Genomic DNA, 19226 nt, shown 5'->3' with positions numbered 1-19226 from the left:
GCATCATGTTTTAAGTTGTCATATAGGAGGTAAAGTCACTGTTAGGCAGCGCTAGTACCTAGAATTGTGGTGCTCCACAAGTTCATACCTGCCAGTGAAGTGAATTTGTTGATTTCTGGGCTTTTAGCACTTTAAACATTCAGTTGCTTTCAGCCAAGCAAAGTTACTGAGTTTAGTTCCTTTCTTTTCTAATTTCCAGAGGATCCGAGATTTAGAAGATAAAACCGACATCCAAAAGAGACAAATTAAGGATCTGGAGGAAAAGGTTGGTTTTGTTTTGCTTCTGAAGCAGGCTTGTTTTGAAAGTAATGACCTAATTCTTTTGAACTACATGGATTTTTTGATACCTAAATCAGCTGTACATTTTAGTGCTTTTCTACTATGCCTTCTTTTCAGTTTTTGCCTTTTAGTATATTCTGACATTAAGATTAGAGTCTTCTCCACAACAAACTGTTTCATTTTTAGAAATAAATTCTGAGCACCTTTAATTATGGTGAATGATACTGGGTCAAATATCGAAACCCTTATTTGGTGGTGAGATGCTGTCTTGGTCTGCAGGCAGTACATCCGTTAAGGCGGGGTGATGGTAGTGAGTAGGAAGGAGTGAATGAAACTCAGTGAAGGTACAGAGATTATCCTTTGGGAACTCAGATTCTATTGCTATCTTGTTTATTGAAGCTTGCAATTGATTATGCAATATGACTGTGGTACCAGAATCTTGCTCCTAAACTGACCTGTCAAGTTGCATATTCACATTCTCTCCTATATATACGAAGAATACACAAATATATACATAGCTGTGCTGCTTTTTTCTTTTTTTGTCATGTCATGTTGTCTTAGTTTTTGATAGGTTAGGTAAGATTGCTGAAGAAAGATCACAGTGGGGGCACGTCATAATCCTACCATTGATGTATCTTACATCAGTATAGCATTTCTAGAAAATACATCTTCAGTGAGAGCTTTGCCCATGTAGTCATATTAGTGAATCAGCGTACATACATAAGCTATAATAATGGCTATAATGGCACTACAGTCACTGTACTAATGAGCCCTTTCAGTTTGTATGTATGTTCCTTAAGTGAAACAAATGAGTTCAGTGTAAAACTTGATGCATGTAATTCCTTCCACTTTTCTGTTAATATTTTTGTGACACAAGAGCTCGGTGTCTTTCTTGTATATACAACATGGGAATAGATCATAATCTGTAATGAAAAACAAAAGAGAAATAAAATTTATGCAGTGGTCATATGGAGACCTTGAGTACGAGACTTCTTAGTGCCAATATTCCACAGAATTTTTTATTCATAAAATTCACATTCCAGGAGATCATTAATGATTAAAATGACACATCCAGTTTGTTTTTCAAAATATAATGGTTAGGTTTGCATACTGTATAACCGTGTGTGTGTGTGTATACATGTAGTTGCAGGTTATTTCCAGCATAAATGGCAGGCACTGTTTTTTTAACCTACTTCAAAATACTACCCATGCTAGTTTTGATGTCCAGCTTTGTGTCTTCCATCACCCCACGGTGGCTTACAGTGACAGCTGTATCTCAGGCTTTCAGTATGGTGTGAATTCTAGTTTGCCACCAAAATAAATGGCATCTGTTCGTAATGTGACACTTTCAGATCTAACTAGGGAAATACAGTATATTCTGAATGTAGAATTACTTAACTTGTCCTTCAGAGTGCAAAAAGAACTAATCCTGGTGCTTACAATGCCACGACTTCTTACTTTTATGCTGTCTTCTTTTTCTTCTGCAGTTTCTATTTCTATTCTTGTTCTTCTCTCTTGCCTTTATTCTTTGGCCTTGATGTCAATGTGCCTCTTGGAAAGGTAAGACTACATTATTTTTCTCCTCAAAGGTAGTATTTCTTGTGCAGTGCTGACGATCAGACTGTTGTGTGTTCCTATACATGTCCAGAGTCAGGGAATCTGGAAAGTTATTGTCAACTTGTAATAGTTCATTGTGGAGAGTGATCACACTGCTGACTTAACAAATGGCATTGCAGCCAGACCAACATTGTCCAACATTCTTGTAAATGAACTGACAAAGCTTGCTAATTATACTATGCCATTTGTAATTGCAAAAGCCAACAAAAATTTTATAATATCAAATACTCAAGAGAATAGCAGATAAAATTCAGTGTGCCATCAAAGTTTCTGGTTCTTTAGAACTACCAAGGTGAATGTCATTAAGGGTGATCTTTGCAAAACTGCTTTATTTCCACTGGATGCATGTTGACTTAATTAACCTTATAAGAGACTTCAAACAGATCTACAATAAAACAACAGCAAAACCCCACACGACCTCCTTGAAATAGACCTAGGGAACCATTTGATAAGTCTTTCAATTCTGAGAGCAAACTGATACAACTGCCGATGATTCATTCTGGTTTCTTTTTCTGACAGGATTAGCACAGCTCATTGCTGTATTTTTGAGATTAGGAGGGACAAGCATTTGAAACAAGATCAGAATGCAGTGTCTGTGAATGAAGCCATATGCAGCAGTATTTAGCATCTAGACCAGAATTCTGTAGCTCCTTCTGGGAACTTACTATTTGCAGTTTTTTTTTCTGTGCTTATGAATAAATATATATGTTCACTTGTGATTGCATAAGGAAGTCTGGTCTGCATCAGTTTCACACCTAGTGAGTTTTACCATGTAGATTTTAAGGCTGTGGAAGCAAAGAAAATCTAAGCTGTTTTCTCCCACATTTCAAATCTGAAACCCAGAATTCTTCTCCATATGCAGGAAAGATTTCCTCGAATTAGGAGTAGTCTGCATTTCACTCATTGCTGAATCAGCCAAAGTCCTAGAGTTGTTGTGAAACCACAAACACATTACCTGATGTCATATCTGGTGAATTTTAGGCAACCTTGGTACAAGAGTTAATGAAACTGACAGTTTTCCATGGGCTGATGTGTAACTATTTGCCTGAAGATACCTGTGGTAACTTGTGTTGACCAGAAGGCTGTACTCTGTAGGGTCCAGTAGGTGGGGAGGAGAAACAGTCTGTCTGGTTAGCTAGTAATGTAAGAAGAAATCCTTTTTCTCACTGATAGATTCTGTTTGTCAGCTGAATAGGTAGGCAGAGAACTTATCTGATGTTCTTTTTCTTATACTTTTAGAGCACCTGACCACACAGATTTGTCCCTAGAAAGGCAAATGCTTCCAACCCCCCAATGAAGAGAACGTTGTTTACACCTATTAAAAAAAAAACAACAAATTAACAACCTGTAGCCAAGACCACAACCACCTTGTATTTTAAAGCCATCACTCAAGATTCATTAATGGACAGTTCCTGTCTAAAGCTATGATATATGCTGCATCTAATGAAGTTCTATGTGTTGAAATTACGAAAGGGGAAGAAATATAAACTGTCAACCTATATTGCTAAAGGAAAAACTTAAAGGGAATCAGCAAGGCTCCACTTCCAGCTGATGGAGTCAGAGTGTGTCTTGGGCATGGAACCAAAGTTACAACAGAAAAATCTATCCCTGCTGTGCAGGGCAGTCATTTAAATGTGACACAGTCATCCCACAAACAGATCAAAAATAAGAGGAAAGAGCAGGAGAAACACTAAAGGTGTGCAGAGGGATACTGACCATGAAGTGTTCTGTTTGAACTGTTGGACCTTCTCACTGCAGGGAGGCTCTTTCTTTCTCCCTTTGGTTTTCATCTCAGGAACAATGACAGCTGCAATGTGGGGGCAAAAAAAAAATATTCTGGCTTATTGCACTGTGGGCAGGACAAGACACCATGTTTTGTATTTGAGATCATTATAAGGCACCATTCTACATGGCAGAGGGAGGGAAAAATCAGATGTGGGGCATGAGGAATGTTTCTGGCAGAGTTGTAGCCTTACCTTTTCATATTCCCTGCATGAAGAAAAGCCTGTCCTTTGTCGGATACTTCTCAGACTTCCATATTTGGTTTCACTAAAAGAACAATATATGGAGGAGCACTGGATTGAACCTACAGCCTGGCTTCTGAGAAAGAAAAAGATGTGTTCAAGGGGAAAGGAAAGAAAGTAATCCGCAGTGTCTGTGTTGTATGATCCATGAAGCATCAGCTTTCAGGTATTTTGTTCCAGCCTTGATCCTACTGAGCATAAGAAACCCCTATAAATGTTTTGGTTTGGCTTGTCAAGCTGATTTTGTTAGCTGGCTTCTTGACCAAGAATGCGTTTACCAAATAGTGGGGAAAGCCATGTGAAGACATCTTTACTAGATATGAGAAGTAGTGTTATTAGTCTGTTTTTTCCATAATTAAGAATAACTAGAAATCATTTCCATTTCAAAGCATTACGTATCTTTGTCATGACAAAGTCTGGAACCCAGTCCTGGTGTCTCCCTCAGGCAAGCAGTGCCCTCACAGCTGCATGTCCCTTTAGTCGGTAAGAAGCAAACCCCAAGGAGAGCTGGCACCTGCAACAAACCCTGCCGAGCTTCTGTGTCTGTTGGATGCAGCTTTGCTTCCATCTTCCCCTTTCTCATGGTGTGCTGTATGAGCTAGGCATGGCAATGCGCTTCTCTGCCTCTGTTTTTATTTCCCTGGAAATGGAGTCTTTTCTGTGCAGACTTCAGGTTCCTGTGGCAAAGCTTATTTGAGCTGTGTCTTCTACAGCAGAGCCTTAATTTCAGCTAGGAAAAATGGATTTCCACATAACAGTGTAGAAGACAGCCTGTGCATTAGTTAGACCTTCAAAAGAGGGCTCACGTTCCAAATTTTACGCACACAGACTCTGCATACCAGAAGCTTTAAAAGTGCTTTACAAAGAGTCTTACCTTTGTTTGCCTGTTCATTTTCACAGATGGGGCAACTGAGGCACAAAGCAGTGAAGTAACTTGCACAGCAACTCAGCAGGGCAAAAGCTATTCCTCGGCCATAGCAGGAATGAAGTTAATCTTGTGCAGAGGATGCCTGTCCCTCAGATGTTTTGGAGCCAGAGTACCTTTTACTCATTAATGCCTATAGATCCAACACTGGGCTCTGTTTGTCCAGAGACTGAGAACATCCTCATTTTGTGCATGTCTGGAAGTTCTGTTGAGCCCTCCATTAAAGGTTATAAGCTACTAGCAACTTTTTGCTCCTTAAAATTAATTTAAATTGCAAAATGAACAGAGCTGCTTGAAGCAATCTGTTTTAGTCGAGGGGTTTACTGAATTCTGCACAAGTTGTGTTTGTTGGTCCCATTTTATTTTTTTTAACAGGCTTGTAGGCAGGTATGTTACATGAATGCTGGTATGTTGCATGCTCTATGTTGCAGAAGAATCTATGGGTAAGGTTGACCCAAACTTATCACCTGTGCTTTCCAAGGGTGCTGCTGCCAATTCAGTCATGAAGCTTTGGAGTCAGGCCTTTGAGAGCCTCTTCCCACACCTGTGACACACTGGGATCACTTCACAATTTCTTGTTAACTGCAAAAAGTTGTTTTTTTTTTCCTGTCTGGTTATTCCCTCTTCCCCTTTCCACTGTTCTCTCTCCCTTGCTGGAGCACAATTTCATTTCATACCACTTGGCTGCAGTAGTACGCGGGAAGTAAATGCAACCTGGAAACTTTTTCTTAGATATTATAATGCCAGGCTCATCTTAAGTAACAATGAGCACAGCACGTGTTTTCCAAGGTGGTGCAATAACTTCCATCTCTGCTTTGGTTAAAAAAAAAAAAAAAGCGTACTGGAAATGTTTGTTATAGACAATTGCAGGGCAGAAGCATAGCACAGATAACGTTGTCTGGTTTTAGAACATACCTCGCTGATTTTGTGACAAGCTTCATTATTTAGGCCCTCTGAGCTGTGCTGTGCACATCTTGTGCTCATTTCTCTTGCCTGATTTCCCCTCCCTTACTCTTTCTTATTACATATGCATGCAGGTGCTGCATTTCCAAGGGCTTAGGGAGGGGTGGGAGGTGGCAGAGCATCCACAGGTTACTGTGATGTGACATGTAAATGGTTGCTAACTTTAGAAAGATTGCTGGAGTTCCTCCAGAGAGCTGAACAACAGCTGCTTTATTCTCCTTGCAGCATTACATGAGCCATGCCTAAAACACACTTGTTGGTAAAATACAAGCTTCCTCCAGTCAGCCTGACAAAAATGAGTTTGATACAAAATGTTTGGAGATATATATATATATGTATCTATGTTATATAGATACATATACATATATATGCACATCTATCTGTCTAGTCCCTATTGTATATAGGAAATCATTGCTATAGCTTATGAAAGTATATTTCCAGTCTAGGTATGGGGAATTCAGTCTAGACCTGTTTAGCTACAGCAGCTGCTACACTCATGGTTTAGTCTCACATCTTATGTGCAACTTCTTCGTGGCTCTGTTTTTCCTTATTTTTCTTTTTTTTTTTTCTTTTTCCTTCCACCATTCTTTGTCCTAAAGCTGTCATCCAAGGCTTTCTGTTTTTCCTGATGTTCTCTGAGGCAAGGTATTGAGAGTTCTCTCAAATGAGTCTCTGCAGCCCCTTCCTCAAATCAGCCTCAAATGAGGACTGTAAACATAGCCCTGATTCCTCCTGTCTGTACTGGAGCAGGACCACAGCACTCCAGAACTTCCAGACCATCACAGCAGTGGATGAGGCATGTACATGATGAAAGTCAGCTGAAGAAAAATCAGACTTGCCACTTTTTCTCCTACTTCTCCACCAAATCAGGAGAGTCCAAAGACACTTCTTTCAATTCAAGCACTTCAAAGACCTAGTTGGTGAGATGAATTTAGGCAATTTGGTTTGAGAAGGAAATAGGGCTTCTTGCAGTATTACCAGCCTGGCTCACAGCTCTATTCTCACTGGCATGCCTGGAGACCCATGTAAATTTTATTTTGTTTTTTTTTTTTTTTGCACACTTGCTCCATTTTCCAACTCCCTGCTGTCATCTCAGTGGTGAATATTCTCTGAACCTCAAAGCTTTCAGCTTTCTGGCACCCCATGAGACTGGATAGGCCAGGCTTCTTCTCATGGGGGCGAGGTTCAATGAACAGCCATACAATTGCTGGCTACTGAAAGTTTGTTTGTTTTTCCCTGCCCTCTTTCACATCAGCCCCTGTGTGTTTTTAAATAGAGTTTTGTTCTTTTCTTTTTTTTTTTTTTGTGTGTGTGTGTGTTTATTCCAGAACAGAAGTGTTAATGACTTGGCAGAATGACCCTTTGATAAACACTGGACACGTATCTGTATTATATGTATTAATGTGTAGAAGAGAATCCTTATTGTATGTAAAGTTTTATGAATGGTTATTTTTTAATTTATGTATTTAATATAGGATTCAATGACCTCTGGTGTTTTAGTTTGTATAAAGAAAGAATAAAACAGCAGCATTTTTAAAAAAAGATCTCACTTTACATTCACAGAGCTGTTCAGTGTCTGTCTGCAATCTGTTTGTGCTGCTGTGGGCAGCAGAGCCCCAGCCCAGGCTGCTGAGAGCCGGGGAGTCTCCTGCTCTGGGGGTACCCATACCTGTCCAGATGCGTTTCTGTGCTGCCTGCTGTGTGGGGTTGGGCTCGGGGAGCCCTGGAGGTCCCTTCCAGCCCCTGCGGCTCCGTGACTGTGTCATGTTAAGGCTGAACAACTGAGACACACGGAACGCACCTTTCTGTCCTGCTCTGCTCTGCTTTGATGTGCTCACAGCCCCCAGGTGGATGGGGAGGGCCCAGGGGGGCTGTAGCACAGCACAGCTGGGAGCACAGGTGGAGGGAACATGCTGCAGTGGATATGCTGAGGTCATCAGTTGGTGGGAGGAAGGCAGGCAGCTCTCCCTGCCTGGGCCCATCTTTGCATTACTGACTTTGTGCTACACCTGTGTACCAGGGAAAAGTAAACAGAAGATGCTGCTGTTTTGGGAGCTCAGGTAGATGGGGGCACCCTTATCGGGCTCTGAAAAAGACATCACAATTTCTTTTGCAAACTCTGCACACCGATGCTGTGAGCTGCTGAGAGCTGACTTCCTACACCAGCCTGTAAAAAAGAATGAGATTCAGTTAACAGCTACGGAGAGGCAGCGCAGTGCGGAGGTGATGCACAGCCCCGGCCCGTCAGCACGGCAGATCGCCCACGCGTCGGAGACCGTCCTGTGCTCTGCGTTACCCGCGGGCTCCTCAGCACCGCGCCGCGAGCGCTGCGCGCGACTCCGCGAGACGCAGAGAGAGCCGCCGGCCGGCAGGGGGCGCTGCCGCTCTCTGCGCCGCCGTCCCCACCCGCTCCCCGGGGGCGGTTGTGGCGCGAGGTCCGTTTGTACGCGGAAAACTCCGCCGTGGCAGTCGGAGAGTTGAGGCGAGGGTTCCGTGCAGAGGGACGCAAACAGCGCTGGAAGGCGAGCTGGCATACAGTGCGAACAAACCGTGTGGGAAGAAGGCTGAGCAACAGCTGGTCACGGCTTGAAAAAAATAAAAACGCAACGAAAATGATGGAGAACAAGTTGTCATTTTGCCAGACTTCACCTTCCTGAGGTGCCGATGTTTTGTGCTGCCGTCCTGGTACACTACATGCATTTGACTCTCCAGGCCATGCTCCTTAAAGGGCTTTAGGTTATTTAGAAGGTGGCCAAGTGGCCGTGCAAGCCTCAATGTGACTCCTGCACACAGAAGAGAAAGAAGCTGCTGTTCAGTTGTGCCACGCAGCCGAGCAGAGCTGTGCACGTTGTGCAGCCTTTTATCCTTGGGTAAAACAGGCTTTGGTGAGCGAGGAACTGCACTGTGTTACAGCTGCAGCTGTCGGGGCAGCACGGCCAACGCTCACCGCTTCTCTGAGCGCAGCTGTGTGCGCCCCAAAGGGTTCTGTCCTCCCTGCACCCATTTGGAGAGCAGCAGTTTTTGGTTGTGTGGGAGGCTGCCTAAACGTACCAAAATGCTCACGGTTGGAAGCGCGCCATGGCTCTGCCGAGAGCTGCGTTTCTGAACGTGGCAGAAAAATACACTCCTCAGCCCCATCCGTGCTTGGACAGAGGAGCAGCACAGCCCGCGCTGCACCGACGCCGGGCCGCTGTGCAGTGACTGCCGCACCGAGTGACAGCCACAACGGGCCGCTTTGCACAACAAAGGAAATCCTGCAGGAAAAGCTCAGAAGCCTGAAGCAGGTCTGAGACCAGACATGTAATGATTCCAGTGTGCACAACAGATGGAGATTTAGAGTACGGAGCCACTAATCTATGGATTACAGAGTCCCTGATTACAGACTGACACTTACCATTTCTGAGTGGAACCGCCAGCCCAGGGAGGAATCTTGCAAATCAGCATTCAACAACAGAATGCAATGTTAGGGATAACTGGGGAAGGAGCCAGATGTTGTCACCGTGCCACCACGTCAGCCTGTTACACGTTTGTGTCTCTGAATGCTGCATGGAGTTCTGTGCCATCGCAGATGTTGAAAACAACCATAGCAGAGCTGGGAAAGGTCCAGAAGAATCTGCATGTGTGACCAAAGGCATGGCCTACAGCTGTACCCAGCCCTAAGGGACAGATACCTCCTCGAGAGTCAGACAGAAATCATGCACACATTTCTCAATAGAAAATACAGGCCAACCTGTACGAACAGATAACAAACTGAGTCCTTCATCATCTCCAACCTTGAATTTCTCGTTAATCCTCATACTAATCCCAGTGTGGTCCTACCCTGCTGACTCCCAGCCTTGGAGCAGACGAAAGCTCGTTATTCCCTTATACTTTGTTCTTAATTCTGATGCAGTCAGTCATATAGCAAATCATAAAACAAGATCTGCAGATCTCACATAACTCAAAATATTAACTCTAACCCTACACATAACGGAAATCATTGCGCCCTGGGACACAAATGAGAGCAATCAGCAACCAAGCAGAAACCCCACTGTCACTGGCAGAGGCCAAGCAAGGGCTACCAATGAACTGTCACCAGCTCTTTTATTCCAGATCTCTGATCCTAAGAGTAAACCTACCCCAAGCTGTCCGCATCCCAGTGACATCTTTTATTTCCATTTAAAAAAGCTTTAGCACAGATGAAATTGAGCAGTGCTTTAAGTCCAGAAGTCCTAACTGAGATGCAGCCACTCACCCTGCCTCTTGTTGTATACCGGTTAATGAAAACTCAGTTGTTTACTTCTGGCCTTATCCTACAGCAGTCAGCGTAGTAAAATGGAGGAATTATCTGAACTCCCTAGCCATCACTAAACTGAACTCCTGCCCCAGCCTGCACCCCAGTGTTATATGTGTCCTGAATTCCTCGGCTGCCTCAGACACAGGAAAAACACTCACCAGTCAAGCATGGGCTCTCATCAGTATTCAAGCCATGAGAGCATATGAGGAGCAGGAAATTCAAGCTCTTCAGCTTTCTGGTACACTGTCTATACTCATGCCTTAAGGACATCTGCTACCCACAGACATAAATGCAAGGCAATTGCAGAGATTAATAACATAAACCTAGGATCTGGAGAGATGCAGTCATCAAATTAGCTTTTCAGTGCCTCCAGTCAGAAATGCTGATTTAACAATAAGCCTGACATAATTACCCATACTGTCTCTAGGCTGGTGGGATGCCAGTCACTGCACTCCAGCCACCTGCAGCAAATCCTCTGTTCCTGAGTCCTTGCAAAGCTGAACCCTGCCTGCGATGCACCTCTGAGGCCATTAACTCCCTAGCTCACACAGGCTAAGAGCCAGGCAAGGCCTGCAGCTTCTGTCTGGCCACGGGCACACCTCCAACACCTCTGGGCTTCCTGCCTCTGTCATGGAGGTCCTCCAGCACCGCAGCTCAGCCCCAGCCATGCTGGCAGTGCCGTGCCTATGGGCACAGGAAGGTCTGTGTTCTCCATTGCCATTCTGCTTCCCATAGGGTATAGCTGTTTTAGCGTAGTCTTTCTGGTGTTGGTTCAGCTACACCTGGACTAAAAGGTTTTCAGGGGGTCTGGCCCTCAAAGGAGAAATGTTTTGGAGTGTGCACTGTCCAGTAAACTTACACTGTGTGGGCAGTGGAACTCCACGGTGGGTTAAGGTATCTGATTGAATGCAATAATGAATTTAACAACAACAATATTATTAACAATTAACAAAAGAACATGTATATGAAAAGCAAGACACGATGAACTAGGATGCATGTTTAAGTATTAACTTGAACATACTACAGCATTTGCCTGGCTGTATGAAATGGGCATGTGAGGTCCACTGACTCATCTGCTAAAGTGAAAGCCAGCAGTCGAGTTCTCTAAGAATGCAGCTGTAGCAGAAATGCTAAGTCACAGCTTGAAGCAGTGATGGAGCACCTGGTGGGAAGGCAGGGCTAACCCAGCGGAGCTCAGCTGTGTGCAACGTACTGAGTAATGGAAGGGCTGGAGCCAGGATCCACCCCTTCCCAGACCTCATTTAAGGGTTGGCAGTGGAGGAAAGGGCATCTTACTGGAGATCCCTGCGTACTTGAGGCCTTCAAAGGTAAGCAAAGTTTCTTCTTTAGTTTTTGTGCCTGTGGCTGCTGTATTTGGGCTTGTCTTCTATTGTTGTAGCCAGAGACTTTGCCACCCTGCTATTATTGCTGTGCTGTCCATCGCATCATAGCATTACAGCAGTATTTGTGGTCTATGTGGCCCTGTGCCACTGAATAACTAACTGTGGATTATTGCATGCTGTAGCTACTGAGGATGTATCTTGGCAGGATGGGTTAAAGCTGGGGCTTTGTAAGTGAATCTCGCCCTGCTCCTAAGACGGTGTTTTCTCTGTCTGTAAAGGGTACCTGGAGCTTCGTGAGAAGTCTAAACCAAAAGACCAAGCAAGTATGCACGCTTATTAGATTCTGATCCGCAGAGGACTTGGGGAACACAAATACTTAGGAAATGAGGTGACTTGCAGAAGGAATCTGGAGATTCAAAAAAAATTGCAGAGCTTCATCTGGTTTCCTTTAGATGCATAAAATAGAGTTGCTGAATTACTGCATTCTTGTTTGATGTGTAACATGAAATCATATTATTAAGCCCCCAGACACAGCTGTCTGTTCACCGCACCCTGAGCAGCACTTCACTGCCCTCCCAGGCAGGGAGGCAGAGCCCATGGCACATTCAGGGCAGTAAACCTGCAGGCTGTGCACTCAAAGGTCCAGGATGGGAGAGCAGCAGGCAGTGGGGACAGAGGAAGGAAAGCTTTCAGCAGGAACTCAAGCAGGAGGTAACTGTACTGGCACTTAGCAACAGGCATATGCTGGAATACTTCCCAGGACAATTGTGTTATCTGGTGATTAACCTCTCCTTTGGCCCATCTGAAGCTGAGTGCGTAGCTGAAAGTGTAATGCCAGCTTGAGTGCTTTGTTGTTGGGTTTCTGGATGCGTGCAGAATAAGTCATCAACGAGATGGCGTTTCAGTCTTATCCTGGAATTGGTTTCCTAACAGTTCTTTAAATATAGAGCTCAATTTGTACCATAAAGAAATCTGGCACAGTGAATACTAAAAGTAGTTAAATAAAAGCCTTTCCTGTTCAGAAGAAACAAAGATCAATTAAAGGGAACAGCCTCACCATTGAATGGGATGGGCCATGCCTCCAGGTAGGGACACTGGGAGCTCTCCTTGTTCTCACGTTTTCCCAGTCTACATGCATTAGTTCCCATTTGATGTACAGCTGACACTTGGGTCAGACAGCAATGAAGAGAGTGAGTTCATGATGGACACAACTCTCCTTCCTGCAGTCAGCCACACACAGATGATCTAACTGTTCCACAATGCCTTTAAACTGCAAATGTGCAGCCTGGTGTGCACCCACAAAGGACATCTGTTCCGGAGAAAGTTACCTTGTGTGGAGGACTTGCAGTGCTTTGCATGAACCAGCATAGTTCTGAGATGCTTCAGTTCTGTATCCAGGATCTATTCCCAGAGGAGTGGCTGAGGCCACCCACCATTACTTCTTGCAGGGAAGGCTGCTTCTCTCCATTGCTAAAAAGCACAGCAGAATCTCTGTGTGTTTTGTTCTTCAGTCTCAATTCAGGCACAACAGAAACTGCTTACGTGTCAGTGTCTCTTTGGCTGAACTACATCTGCTCCTTCATGGCTCCAGTCTGGGGCAGACTATTTCCTGTATGAACAAACTGCAGTATACATTCAACACTAACATTAAAGAAGTGACTCATTAGTTTTTAGTTTCCTATAATAACCCTGACTATGTTCTGTGCATTCAGAGATTTGAATGGAGAAGCTTCTGGAACGTAAAGTCCTTTGTGCATTCTCTCTGTGTTTTCAACCATCCCAGAAGTTGAGTAATGTTAACCTGACACAAAACATACTTTACAAAACAAGATGATGATGATTCTGCTTTGCGAAGTCCAGGGGAAACATAATGAGCTTCACTTCCTGGAGGCAGATAGGGAGGGGAGGTCTGAAAGCAGTGCCTTTCCCTTTCAGTGGGGAATTCCCTGCCCTTCCAGAAGCTCAGCTGGCACTAGACAACATTTTTCAACAACAGTTTCCAACTTAAGGATCTGAACTGTTGTCCAGGCATGAATAAAATACTGCTGGATGGGTTTTTCTGGATTAATGCAGAGAATGCACTGAAAAAGGAAAAGAGAAGTTGGCAGATTTGGAAATACTCCATGCATAGGAATATGACTGTTTTCACTGGGTAGCTAAAAATTATATGTATATTTTTTATGAATGAAACCTCAGGAAATCCTCCGTGAGCATTCAGGCAGGTAGCACAGATCCTGAATTTGCAAACTATGAAATTATCTTTAAGTTAAAATGTTGGAAATGTTCTTAACTATATCAGCAGGGCTAATCCTCAGTGCAAAATGTGTGCAGTATGTTTTCAGGATGAGAACCCTCATACTGTAGTCAGCACGTTTTGTGGCTTGCTTTCTTGTGTTCCCAGTGACTGTTCTCAGCTGTAGTACACCTTGCAGGCTCCTGCCACGTCCCTGGCGATCCATGACTCCTAGTTCTGCCACAGCTGTCCACTTGCTAGGAGAGATCTGGTTCTTTCCTCATTGTCATGCACAGTGCTTTGCAAGGAACAAAGGAAAATGCTGCTGAGTTAGAAACAATTACTGCGTGAGTGTAAATAAACAAACTGCAGTTTCAAAGGGAAGTACAGAAGAAGCACACGCAGCTCATCAGGGCTGAGGTGCTACTGGGGCAAACCAGAGAAAAGTGAGTGACTGCGGGAGGTGCAGCTCACATAACCCCTGAGCTAACGTGAGTTCCAGTGATGGTCAGAAAGCGCTCCATGAATCTCTTCATCCAGGACCAACACACACCCTCAACACTTGGTTTAAGGTTTATAGAAAGCATTGATATTATGCTTTTCCTGTAACTTCAGAAAATGCAGGTTTAATGGAGATTATGAGAAGCCACTGGGACATGTTGATGAAGCTCCTCAGTACAACAATATCTACCAAACATAATAAAAAGATGACAAGCTACAGTAATTTGGATTATTTTGTATATGAAACAGTGACTAGTTTGCCAAGCTTTATTCTTTGTCCTGGGTAAACCAGCCAGTACAGTTACAGTAGCTTAACTGATATGGGCTGTAAAAAGAATTTGAGCATTCCAGCTTAGCAAGAAACACAAGCCTCTATTTTTACCTCCTCATCAAAGCCTGTGAAACTTTCAGAGTTCACCATGGTACGTGCTGCCTGGGTTTTTAGCAGTTAGCTTAGGCACTGAATGAAGGATTCAAGTAGTCTGATGTTGACAGCCACTCTGTAAGAACACACCACAGACATAAGCTGCTCGAGCATCTTGCACACACTCAAATCCTCACTTCCGTGTCCGAGCACGCACATCAGAAATAGCAGAAAGGTAGAAGGAAAAAACAGCGAAGCAGAAAGACCACGTGGCAAAGGTAACCTGCCATGTTCTTATCTACGCTTTTTACTCAGAAAGCTGTAGTAAGGGGGAAAATATAGGGAAAAGGAAAAGAATTCTAACCTCTTGGTTTGCGTGCTCTGAAGAATGGTATGTTTGGCAGTAGCAGATCTGAAATCCCTAAAGTGTTTTTGGGATGTTCTGTGGGATGTACGAAAGCTATGGCTGTGGCTCCGGGCAGCCTGGTCCGGTGGTTGGTGACCCTGCACAAAGCAGGGGGGTTGAAACTCGATGATCACTGTGGTCCTTTTCAACCCAGGCCATTCTATGATTCTTATATATTGTGATCAAGGCGTTAGCACACCTGGGGTGCAGATAGATTTCAAACTCAGACATTCAAAGTTTATCATGAATGGATACAACACTCATGCTTTCTTAGGAAAATGACCAGAATACTGCTTTCTACAATTTTCCAGTTCAAAGCACCTCACTTTGTTCAGAAAGCCCACAACCATTTGATGTTCATAACTTGTTCATGCTCTACAAAGTGCCCATATCAAAATGCTGCAATCTGGGCCTTGGGCTCCAGCCTCTCAGGCAAGGAAGCACGTGTCTTACCTGTTTGTCTCTCTGCTCTTTATTTTTCATGCTTACTAAAATTCATAGAGTGGTGATGCTCAGCACAGTGGCATGCTGTGGTGCACAACAGGAATGAGCCTGTGGTGTGATGAATCTGTCTGATTCCTTTTGCTGCTGTCTGCCTTTGGTACGGTAACACAGGACCTTGTCTTAGAAGTCATGGCAGCTGAGATGATTGAACCAAGCTGGAAATGAGGAAAAGCCCCTTCAGACTCAACAAAAGAGGATGTAAACATACAGTACAAAGATGAAACTTTAATGTTAATATAGTGTCTGTAATCCTATAAGGGCACATAATACCCCACCTCCATCCAAACTATTCTTCTGAAACTGTTAGAGGTTTAGTAGCACGACTTGTATTGCCTCACCCGTTCAGGGAGCGGTTATTCATGGCAGAGTGGAATGGAGCACAGTCCTCCGCTTCCTGTTTTGCACATCTATCTGCAGAAGATAGCAATGCAGAACCAGGCACAGACATTACAGTATCCTGAAATACCTGTGGCTTCCTCTTCCAGCTTCTGACACAAGGTTCTGAATTTAACTCTGGATGACATTCAGGGACAGTTCAGAGACTTCAAGTACTATTGTCATCACAGAGAAAGAAAAGAACACTATAACAATACTATACAACGAAAGTTACAGCATCTTGGGAGCATAACCCTGCCAGCACACCTTGCTTGTTTGGAGGTTTGCTGCAGAGACCTTTCACAGCCCAGCAGAGCAGACCCTTAGCAGCTGTGCACACCACATTTCAGCCAGGAAGAAAATCTATTCGGATACGATGAGAATTTCCCTGGGAAACAGGAATCCACCACGTGGGCTGAAATTGGACCAACTTGTTCTTCTTCCCTCTCCCTGGGTGCACTATAGGCCTAACACTGAGTGCATGTGGTGGGATGTACTCTGGCCAAGGTCTGCCTTTTGCACTTTACTTCTTCCAGGTTCATCCAGTGCAGCTGAGTTTGGGTTCTGGCCTTCTTAAAGAGATGTGGGCTTTATGTGAGGAACTGAAAGTGAGTTCAGGGAACAGCTCATTCCAGGACCATCTGCAAAGAACTGAAGGTCAGGATGTGTCCTGGTGATAGATGTTGGTAATACAGGTGAGGGTGTTTTTTATCATAAGTTGTGCTTACTTTTGTCTTGGGTATAATTAGTGAGCAACATAAACGGATATTCTCTGTTAACCTTTCTCTTGAAGGGATAGCCCACTAGTCCTTAACAGCTGTAGGATAATTTGGCAGTACTTTCAAAGGGGAAATTATGTAGGACAGTGAAAACAGACTGAGCAAAACCACTCATAAAATGTGGGGAAGGGAGTGACGTGCTGGTCCTGGATCTGCTGAGAGATTCCTCTTTTTACTGTCTTGCTTTCTTTGTTCTTTATCCATAGGAAAATGTATCCATTTTGCTGCCCAGCAATGCATATCAACATCAAGGAATTTGAACTGCCTTCAGCATATTCATTTCTTGCCTGCCTCTTCTCAGAGCACCTCAGAGATGTAATTGCTTTGCCTGACCAATGGAGTCAGACATGTTTTGTTTGCCAGCACCATGAAAAAAGAGGACACGTTTACCTTTGTTATAAAACATAGCAAGCCTGATTCTAATTTCAGCTGCACTGGGTTTGCACAAATCTATCTCCACTGCTGTTAATCCAGCTTTACTTTTACTTTTTAAATATATTTTAGTTTCAGCTGGGGCTGTGGTTAAAATACAGATGTGATAAAACCAGCTCTCCTGGCCAAGATGAACACAGCAAGATGAAACCATCATCACTATTTTGGAGACATTTAACAGGAAGCAGCACAAAGTAGAAATGGGAGTAAAGTTTGGATGGGTGAATTTTCATGCGAATGACATCTGCAAGTCAGTCCCTAAGAGAAATGTCAGTATCCCCTTCCATCTTGGCTCCACCACAAGAAAAACAGACAACTGCCTGATGTGGGTCCAATCAGCAACTCATTTTGTAGTGGTGGTGGGAGAAGAATGCTGCAACTATTGGGCTAGGTCAGACCTGGTAATTCTCTGGTGCGTATGTCAGGCTGCAAGAACAGCTACCCCTGCAATGCTGAGCTCGGATGGCTGCAGTGTCCCTGTGAGCCAGGGGGATCTCAGTGTTAGGCTCTTTTTCTCTATTCTTTGATGCATAAAACTTTCAAGGAGGCTGTTTTAGCTTAAATAAAATTTCTAAAACTTATCTTTTTATTTGAATACTTCTCTCCTGCAGCGACTTCTTCAACAAAGAGGGATTTCAGCCAGGACTTAGTTTCATTCTCAGGCCAACAGGGATAAATCTCTATCTCATGATTTCTCTCCCCGCCTCTGCCTGCAAACAGATGGAAGACAAAACTTAGTGGTTACTACATGGCTCCCTGGTACGGAGTGGAAAGCAGAAACACTTCCAGACTTCCTCTGGACTTGTGGTATTCTGACCTCTGTGGCTCTGTCCTTGCTCAGCATCCGTCACCTCAGTACAAAACTCTGTAGCTAATCTGCTACGACAGGACCTGGATCTCTTGCTTTTCATTTATCGTGCATTTTTGCACTGCTGAGAGGAGGAAAAAAAAAAAAAAAGGTTTCAACCCAAGCTGTGGTGAGCAGAGACCAGGGCAAGGGTGTAGAAAGATGTAAAAGCAGCTGCTATTGACCATCCTGAGCAGGCCAGAGCCCTGGCGGGAGGCAAGCATCTGCACGGGAGTGCTGGAGGCAGAGTGGAATTTCCTGCCTCTTGGAAAGCAACAGCAGTGATCTGTCCATAGGAACAGTTGTCCGTATGTTGCACTGCAGGCGGTTTCAGCGTCTCTCCAGCCTCTCTTGTGAGGCTGCTGGGTTTATGAGCCCACTGTGCTGTCTGAGGTGATTACACTAGGCAATGTAACACATTTGCTCTGTGAGGCAACAGTGGTGCTGACAACCTGGAAACCAAATGCATCGCAAGCTGAGTGGACAACAGTTTTGCCTGCAACTTCAAATAAACCTGAATTTAGCCTCTGGGTGCCCAACATCCTGCTCTGAGCATCCAGGACCCCGTCTGTCCCACCATCCACACAGAGCAATGACATTGCTACTGTCGAGCCCTCCTGGGCCAGGGCCTCTTTCTGCTCCTCTCAGGCTGGTTCCTGTCACACTGACATCACCAGCCTGCTCAGCCTGCCTGCTGCTTGTGCTCCATGTCCCTGGGCTGTCATTTCTGTTTCCAGTTACAGTTTATCCCAATAAAGTCATGACTCACTGGGGGAAGAGCAGAGTCTGCAAGCGATGCTGGAGCCAAGGCTTTGCTCAGCTGTTGCTCATGCTTCACTGGTGGCTAACACTGAGCCAAGGCTGATGCAGGACAGCCGGCAGTGGAATTGTCTCTCTTGCTACAATAAGCGTCATGAAATGAGGTTAGCACAATTTTACACATTGTGAGATAACAACCCTTTCCCAGCCCAGTTATTTTCAACTGAATTTGTGAAAATCAACAAGTAGTCAGGCCCACAGCAAGCACAGGTTCCAGATCCCGTGAGGCAGTGCTTGCTGCTGTTTAGGGAAGAGGTTTTTGCTCCAGTGTGATGGCAAATGCTCCCTATGGCTGGATGGACAGCCGAGCAGTCTGCGATCTCTCAGTTACAGCCTGGTTCCTGCAGTATTTACATAGTTAAGGTGCTTATGTCCTGGGCTGTACCAGGAGGTGTAGAGCCACGACAGAAAATGTGCATGGGGGCAGTCCTGCCTACTTCTTCAGCCTGGACAAAATATATTTCACTGCTTGCTTTCTTGCAATCACAAGAAACCGTATATACAAACAAACATGGTACCTTTAAATCCACTATAATTCT

At 44.3% G+C, this 19226-nt stretch overlaps 1 protein-coding gene and 1 long non-coding RNA gene across 16 annotated transcripts in view; one reads left to right on the top strand and one right to left on the bottom strand.

Annotated features, from left to right (window-relative positions):
- Positions 1-16966, top strand: part of JAKMIP2 (janus kinase and microtubule interacting protein 2) — a 50168-nt gene extending 33202 nt beyond the window's left edge. For 5 of the 13 annotated variants that reach the window (XM_046900421.1, XM_046900422.1, XM_004945054.5 and 2 more), the window contains exon 20: positions 200-7368. In XM_046900421.1, the coding sequence (XP_046756377.1) occupies positions 200-478 (279 nt within the window). In that variant the 3' untranslated portion in view covers positions 479-7368. Of the gene's footprint in view, positions 1-199; positions 7369-16795 lie in introns of those variants that run through there. The other 8 variants (XM_040647012.2, XM_015294048.4, XR_005839502.2 and 5 more) reach the window with 8 other exon arrangements.
- Positions 1262-17952, bottom strand: LOC121106702. 3 transcript variants are annotated; one of them, XR_005839511.2, is made up of 6 exons: positions 17839-17952; positions 15385-17731; positions 14890-15130; positions 3873-13958; positions 3613-3703; positions 1262-3211 (listed from the first exon to the last, which is right to left on the bottom strand). It is a non-coding gene; the product is annotated as an uncharacterized LOC121106702 (long non-coding RNA). The 3 variants fall into 3 exon arrangements; XR_005839507.2 differs by having other exon boundaries at positions 3613-13958; XR_005839509.2 differs by having other exon boundaries at positions 1262-7975; positions 9203-13958.
- Positions 17953-19226: the final 1274 nt, after the last annotated feature.

This window comes from Gallus gallus, chromosome 13 (genome assembly GCF_016699485.2).
Source record: "Gallus gallus isolate bGalGal1 chromosome 13, bGalGal1.mat.broiler.GRCg7b, whole genome shotgun sequence".
Classification (NCBI taxonomy): domain Eukaryota; kingdom Metazoa; phylum Chordata; class Aves; order Galliformes; family Phasianidae; genus Gallus; species Gallus gallus.
This window is presented reverse-complemented; position numbering and strand designations above follow the sequence as displayed.